At 51.4% G+C, this 7940-nt stretch overlaps 2 protein-coding genes across 3 annotated transcripts in view; one reads left to right on the top strand and one right to left on the bottom strand.

Moving 5' to 3' along the window:
* Nucleotides 1-1337: 1337 nt before the first annotated feature.
* On the bottom strand, nucleotides 1338-3059 carry LOC129344241 (collagen alpha-1(I) chain-like). The gene has a single exon (XM_055000800.1). The coding sequence runs from the start codon at nucleotides 3057-3059 to the stop codon at nucleotides 1338-1340; it is 1722 nt and encodes a 573-aa protein (XP_054856775.1).
* Nucleotides 1926-7940, top strand: part of PACSIN2 (protein kinase C and casein kinase substrate in neurons 2) — an 81734-nt gene continuing 75719 nt past the window's right edge. The window contains exon 1 of one of the 2 annotated variants that reach the window (XM_055000335.1): nucleotides 1926-2055. The gene's annotated coding sequence lies outside the window, so the exon portion shown is untranslated. The remainder of the gene's footprint in view (nucleotides 2056-7940) is intronic. The other variant, XM_055000334.1, reaches the window with a different exon arrangement.

Genomic DNA, 7940 nt, shown 5'->3' with positions numbered 1-7940 from the left:
TAGAATATATGTTTAAAAGAAATAGAATATGTTTAAACTAAGACTTTTGTTATATATTATATTATATTATACTGGTCTATATTGAGGGGTATAAGATTTATACTATATTGATAGTATAATTGATAGATGTATATTATACTGATAGAATATTTGATAGTATAATTGATAGAAGCATGCTATATTGATAGGATATTTGATATATATGATAGAATACCTGGAAAAAAAATTAGAATGTGCTTAGACTAAGGGAATTATCAAGTAATAAGAGGAGGTAAGGGTTGGAAAGCTGTTGGAAGTCGATAGAGAGGGGGGAAGAAAAGGGTGGGGGATAGGGTTAATTAGATATTGAGGGAATGTACGTATTGAATTTGAAAAGTATACTCACCAATAAAAATTTTCTAAAAAAAAAAAAAAGTTTCTCCTTCCACTCCCAACAGCCGTCCAATTGCCTCTTTTACCTTGCGTTTGCTTCTCACATATCTGTAGTTTTTCTTATTGTAGGGAGCCCCCCTGGACAGACCCAGCTCATATGAGGAATTAGGGTGGGGAGGGATGGAGCTCAGTTCCCAAGCATCCTTCTCCCTCGGAGCCGACGCCATGCCCCCTTCTTGATGAATTCTAATTCAGCAAGTTGATGTTGGATTCTCCCTTTGAAGTTCTTTTATAAAGTGACTTTTGGATTAGCAAGAGTGCCCTGACTGATTACCAGCTGATTGTTGAATATTGTACTTGTTACCTGATGTGTCCTTTCCACATGTCCCAGCATAGCTCTAAGCTCACACAATGAGCGTATTTTCCAGGCGTGATTTCTGACGTCATCACACCATGAAAATGGGATCATGACACGATGTCAGAAATTGTGCCAGGAAGACGCCCTTGTTGTGTGAGTTTAGCCTTATGCCGGGTGATGTGTGGAAACAGCCAATATATTTTTTGCACAGGGGCTGGCTTCTTTTTCCAGCGTACAAGATAGAAGAGCATTGTTGACACACAAGCCAGTATCCCACTGGAGGATGAGCAAGTGAATGAGCCCAAGATGGCATAAACCATATGAGTAGGTGCTATGATTGTGTTGCCTGGTGATATGTAAGGGCAAAGCGGGCACCCGAGTCTGTTCCTGTTGGGTGGTTCATTTCTCCCCCTGAGAAGCTGCTGTAGGTTGGAGGGGGTGGGTGGGCTCCCTGTGAGCAAGGTAAGGCCTGCCAGCTGCCCCGCAAGGCTCCCTGTGAGAGAGAGGATGAAGGGTGTCAATATTATGCGTTGGAGAGGCCCGGACTGCGAGCGCAGGCCACGGGCTCTGACTCCTCTCTCTGCCACGGAAGCTCGCTGGGGGGCCTTCAGCCAGTCACATTCACAGGGAAAGTGGGGTCTTTGCGATGATGTTGCTTATGCCTGCAAAGAGCGTAAGGGAGAAAGTCTCTCATTATTCCCCTCCTCTCCCACCGAAGGCCTGTAATGTCCCGAGGCACCAATCTCACAGGGGGTTTCCGCCCCGTCCTCCGGCAGCGAGTTCCGCAGGTCCTTTGAGAGACCCTCCCCGAGGCCGGCGTGGGTCGAAGCCCGGAGAAAAGTGGGGCCCGGCCCCCCGGAGGAGAGGCGGCCTTCGCCCCAGGCGCCCCCTGCCCGCCTTCCGCCGCCGACCAGCCGGCCTCTTCCCCGCGCCCGGGAAAGCCCGTTCCGGCGGCCGCCTGGCCTCGCCTCGCCTCTGCCCGCCGCAGGCCGCGCCGGCGGGGAAGGGCCCGGAGGCCCCGCAAGAGCCGAGGCCCGCCCTGGCCAGGCGGAGGCGGCGGCGCTGCGGAGGAGGCGGGCGCGGGGGCGGGCCGGCTGCCCAGGCCCTCCGGCGGCTGCTCCGGCCCAGTCAGCGCCGCGGGACGGGCGGAGGGGCGAGGCGGGGCAGGGCGGGGCGTCGTCGGCCGCTGACTGGAGGGCGGCGCGAGGCCAGGCCAGGCCAGGCCCGGCGGACCGGAGCGCACCGGCGAGGGCGAGGGCGAAGCGGCCGCAGCTGGGACCGGCCTGCCGGGAAGGGGGGAGCCTCGCCGGCGCGGCCTTCCTGCGGTGAGTGCGGCGGAGGCGAGGCCTGGCGGGCGATCCGGGCCAAGGGCGTGCGCGGGGCCGCCCCTGCTGCCCACGTCCCCTCGAGGCTGGGCGCGGGCTCCGTGCGGGGGCCCCTCGTGGGGCGGGGATTCGCTCCGCCTTCCCAGCAGCCCTGCGAGGTAGGCCTGGCTGGCCAGAGGGAAGGTCGCCACCCTCCCGGGGGCGCCTGGAGAGGACTGCTTCTGTGGCGCTGGATCCCCCGGGCGGGAGAGGCCGGTCCGCGATCGCCGCCTTACAGCGTTGCAGCCGCGGCCGGGCCCAGGGCCTGCCGGGCCCCCGCCCGCGCTCTGCCTGCTGCCCCGGCCCTGGAGCCACTGGCAGGCCTGCCGGGCCAGGCGCGGTCGCCCAGCCCCTGCCCGCATCTGCGCGCAGGCAGGCAGGCAGGCAGGCAGGCAGGCAGGCAGCGGGCCTCGGGGCGCCTCGTAGCTCGCCTGAGCTGCGGCCCCAGGCCAGGGACTGGCTGGCTGGCTGCTGGCAGGACGCGGGCGGCGGCGGGCCTGGTCTCCAGCCGCGCTCGGAGGAGCCTCCCGTCCTCCGAACGCGCCTCCTCGACGCGGGGGGGGGGGGGAAGTGCCTGCCTGGGCCTGGGACGGCGGGGCGCCGCGTGTCCTTCGCGACGGAAAGGTGAGGTGGGCCGAGGAGGGCCTGGCCGGGGGGGGGGGGGAGGAGACGCACCCCCCCCCTCGCGGCCTGGCGTCGTTCCGGCTGCTCCGAAAGAGGCGGCGGCGGGGGGGGGGGCTGGAGAAGGGCGCCCCGCCCCCAAGCGACGGCATAGCGCCCGCCCCGAGCGGCCAGCCTGGCCCGTTCTTGGGCAAGGGGCGGCGCTCCAGCGGCTGGTGGCGGTGCTGCTTCGGGCACTCTTGGAGGAGTCTGAGCATCTTCGCCTGGATCGCGACCGGGGTTTGGGGCTGGAACGGATGCCTCTGCAAGAGGTTGGCTGGGGGGCACCGTGCCTTGGCGACCATGTCTGACCACTTCTGGTGGGTGGGTGGGTGGGTGGCTGGTGCTGAGGACAGCTGCTTGGCCCCGTGGAGGCTGTGCTGTGCTGTGCGGGTCCCTCAGGGATCATCCACCTTGTCTCTCATGCAGTTTAACATCTGCATGATTAGTGTGGCGCCAATAATACTACGCAGGTGAACCTCTGCCCCACTACATGGTGCCCGTTGATAACTTGCTGGTGCCAGTCAAGTGTTTTTAGAAGGTGAGTGGGGCTTAAAAAAGAAGAAGAAGGTGAGTGGGGCCCAGCACAGTTTCCGAATGGCCGATGGCAATCTGATTGTCTGTGCACATTTAAAGAGTGTCGTTTTGACAGCAGCTGCCACACACTATTGGTTTTCTTCTCCCACGCCTTCCTTTTCCCAGTGTGTTTTTTTAAAAATTAACCCTCTTCTCTCCTGCCTTTGGGCTTCCCCTGTGTGTGTGGCGCCGCCTCTCGTGGCAGCCATTTTGTAGTTGCACCCTCCACCCTGTCTCAGAATTCCAAAAGTGCCCACATGGCCAGAGAGGTTGGGGACCCCTGCCGTAACCACGGAGCTGAGCGGATCTGTGGAAGTCCTGATCAAGGGCCTTGAGGAGGTGACGGGATGGCTAAGAGCCAATAAACTAAAACTCAGTCCAGACCAGACTGAGGCGCTGTTGGTCAGTTAGCAGGAATCAGCATCTTCTAGAGGGGGCTGTGCTCTCCCTGAAGGAGCAGCTTCTGGTTGCTTGGGGGCACCACTGGATCCTGGCCTATGGTTGGAGGCTCAGGCTTCCTTCATAGCGCATAGGTCTTTTTACTAGCTTTGACTGACAAGTCAGCTACTGCTGTTCTCCTAAAAACTTGATGTGGTCATGGTGATCCATTACATCCCAGTTATATTACAGTAACATGCTCTATCTGGTTGCTTCCGAAAACTGTCTAGAAACTTCAGCCGGCCAGGTTATTGTGGGCTGGATACAGCCATTGTATTACCCTTGCACTGGCTGCCCTTCTGCTTCTGGACACAATTCAAAGTACTGGTTCTTATATAATATGGGGATAGAGTCTTTAGTCACCTCCGTTATTTCCTTCTCCATCTCAATGGCTTTGATTGGCAGACGATAGTACACATCCACCTTCAAGTATCTCTTATGTCCCAGTATTTCCACCTAGAACAAAATATTGCACTATGTCATCTTTAGTGATAGCCATCCCAGCATATCACGTCACATCCTGTATTTGTATTCTTGTTGATACCATGGATATTTGTGCCGGTTGTGTAGCATTTGGCTGCATATTGTGTTGGAAAGTATTTCTGGCAGTCATTATATTTTGTAAATGCATTTGAAAAATAAACCTTATCCTAAGTTTACATTTAAGGTTAGAATCTGTAGCTTTCCTGCAGAACAAAATATCTTTAGTGTTTGGCCTGTGTTTTGATAAGGGCAGCTGCTCTGATAAAACTGAATGAAATATCTTTGATGCCTAGCTTTATAGGTCTGGGAAGATGTATACAAATGTTTGAAGTGGTTTGCAAAGCAGTATAAATATGGAACACCGTCTGAACCAATTTTTTATTTATTTTTATGATTTATTTACATTATTTATTCTGCCTTTCTCACTGAGACTCTGGGCGGATTGCACAGTGTGCAAGTCAATTTGGTCAGCTGCAAGGATATTCAGCAAACGGTGCAATCGCACACGAAAGTGCAAATGTGCAGAGATTTGAAAACAAGCAGAAATAAGATACTGAGCTGCAGCAATCTTAAGTTTAACAATCAACAGTCTAAGATTGATACATGAAACAATGTTAAACAACAGACCTACTTGGTAGGATCATACCCAAAGCAGCACATAGTAATAAAGTCTATGGTCCCCATCCCTCTACTGATGCATCCATCTTTGACCACTTCCTTACAGTACAGCCCTCCTGTCTTTTTTGCATCATTTGTGGAAAGCCAGGAGAATGGGAGCTTTCCTAACCTGTACAGGTAGGCCCCCGTAGAGAATGCACATGGCAGCTATTGATTTTGCCCAACTGCGGGGTGGCACCTGCAGAAGGACCTGTATCGTGGAGCATAGAGAGAGAGGCTGGACCAAGGCCATGAAGAGTTTTGTATGCAATAGCCAATATCTTGAATTGGGCCTGGTAACTGATGGAAGCGTTATTCTTATAACTGAGATGCAGCGTTCTGCACCAACTGGAGTCTCTTAGTTAACTTAGAGGGGAGACCTATGTATAGTGCATTATAATAGTCAAGTCTCAGTGTTACCATGGCATGGGTCCAGCTGGCCAGAACGGCCATTTCAAGGTAGGGGCCATCTTCCAGGCTGGACTGAGGTTGCAGGAAGCATTTTTTGCAGCAGCCTTAACTTGCTTTTCTAGCAGTACCACTGGATCCGGTGTAACCCCATTGCTCTTAACTGAGTCTGCAAGGGTCAGGCAAACTCCATTGAAAGTACAATGGCCTTCAAGGTCTCTGCCTTCCCAGCTAGCATCACTTCAATCTTGTCTCGGCTCAATTTCAATTTGTTTGCTTTCAGCCATTTGGCCACAGCTGTCAGACTGCAACTCAAGCTTTCTACTGCATTCTGCATTTATTTGGATAGAGAGATACAGAGTTCGTCATCTGCATATTGAGGGCCTCCAGTTCCATAACTACAAGTGATTTCTCCTAAAGTCTTTACTTAAAGGTTGAATAAAATGCGGGATAAGATTGCGCCCTGTGGGACCCTGCAAAATAGTTCCCACTCTGGAGATAGCTGGTCTCCGACAACAACTCTTTCAGTCTCTTCCATGAAAAACATTTTTAAACCAATCTAAAGCACATCCTTTGATGCCCACTTCTGCTTCCAAACAGTTTCATAAGATGGCATAATCTGATGTGTCATATCCTTTCAATATGTCAGGCTATGGATGACAGGATACAGCAGACAGATCTCTGGGCCATTGCATCAAGACACAGGTTCCTGGTTAAATGGCTTTTTATTCAGAAATCAAATCATTTCCATATATAGGTCCATAGTTTACTTAGAAACAAGGAAGCTTCTAAGCAGTACAACTTCCTTGAAAGGAATAGAGGCTTGAGGAACGTGCAGGTCTAAATACTCAAACATTCCCCTCCTCCCTAACCCACAAGTTTGAGTGGGAAGAAGTCTGGGAATCTCTGCTGGAGTTTATACTAGAGCTAGACAAGACAGAGAGAGAGGCATAACAGTGATGGTAACATTTCAGGCTCTTCAAGGTCATTTCGGTGAGCTTCAAAGAAATACACAGGTTACGCAGCTGAGTTCTCAGGCCGCGAGGAAGAGAAAGGAAAGTGATGCACACAGCATTTACAATATAAAATCAAACCATAGTATTGACAATTAGCATCCCCTAGAACAATGACATGGATGGAGGGGTACAGACATACATGACAGCTGCAGATAGATCCAGAAGGAGCAATTACAAAGTGTGGCCTTTGTCTATGTTCAGGCAGAGATCATCCACGAAAGCTACTAGAGCTGTTCCATGGCATGTCCTGAATTCAGGCTGAAAAGTGTCCAAAGCACTAGAGTTATCTAAGAAGACCAGGAGTTGGTCAGCTTTCAATAACTTTGCCTAAAAGGGCAGATTAGATTCTGTCTGATAATTAGCCAAGCCGTTTTTGTCTGGAGATGTTGGACTCCCCAGATAACCACCTGCTTGAGTGGCTAGGGGATGGTACCCTGATTTAGTGACTGATTTACGATAGAGCTCAAGGGCTCATTTATGTGGTTCTTGATTTTAACAGCCAAGATGGGCAAGGGTCATAGATGCCAGGATCCTGTCAAGATCCCTCATTGTAACTGGTCTAAAGTGGCCCGTTCTTGAACCAGATAGTGTATTTCTTCCACCTTTTCTATATTACAGCCGGCATCCGGATCAGAGCGTATTTGTGCTATTTGATCAGCAAAATAACTTTGCAAAGGCCTCACAGCTAATAGTCTGTTCTTGAGACTGTGAAGATTCAGATTTAGGAGTTAGAAGAAAATACCTTGAAGAACAGCTTGGATGGTCGTGAACTAGCTAATGTAATGGTAGCAGGAAAATAACGTTTCTTTACTACTTTCATCACAGCTGCATAAGTCTTCCAGTGGGTTCTGTACCACCGCTGTATCAGTTTCAGCATGAGTTTTCTGCCAGCATTTTTCTAGACATCTTTCTCTTTGCATCACTCATCTGTGTGATGAACTATGGGGCTGGCTTCCGTCCCAAGGGTCAGAGTGGCTGGCGAAGAACAATGTTAGTAGCTTCGAGAAACTTTGCATTCCAAGCTCCTACCACAGCCTCAATAGCACACGTACCTGAAACCCTAAAATTCCCCAGGGCATTTTGGAATCTAGGAGGATCCATGAGCATTTGTGGGCAAACCATTTTAACAGGTCCCTCCCTTTTTGTGGGGCATTGGGGGAATATTCACTATTGCCTTCTGCAGATGGTGGTCAGACCATGGCTCAAGCTGAATCTCCAACCCTGAAACAAGACTTTCACTCAAAGACTCAGTGCGAAATATTAAGTCCTGACATGGAGCATTGAGCATGTATCTTGAAGTTCCCTCAGAATTATCTAGCCTAGGTGTCTCCAGCAACACATTGGAGAGAACCTTTGCCAACTCGGAACGGCTATTTACTGGAGAGCTGGGTGGTTTGTAGACAAGCAGAATACATAATCTATCTTCAGTTCCCCATGAAAGGAGTGCACAGTCAGGACCAGCTATAGCTTGTATCAGAAGTCTGTGGAAGTTGGACTCACAAAGAATAGCAGCTCTTCCTCCCCAGGTGCTGTTGCGAGGTTGGTGTAGGGCTGCATAGCCAGGAAGTAGTTGGGACAGACATACCATGTATTTTCCTGTAACCATGT

This window comes from Eublepharis macularius, chromosome 16 (assembly GCF_028583425.1).
Source record: "Eublepharis macularius isolate TG4126 chromosome 16, MPM_Emac_v1.0, whole genome shotgun sequence".
Taxonomy (NCBI): Eukaryota; Metazoa; Chordata; class Lepidosauria; order Squamata; family Eublepharidae; genus Eublepharis; species Eublepharis macularius.
This window is presented reverse-complemented; position numbering and strand designations above follow the sequence as displayed.

Excerpts from the sequence above, each read along its gene's own strand:
- LOC129344241 (XM_055000800.1), bottom strand. The coding sequence starts at position 3,059 with ATGGTCGCCAAGGCACGGTGCCCCCCAGCCAACCTCTTGCAGAGGCAT.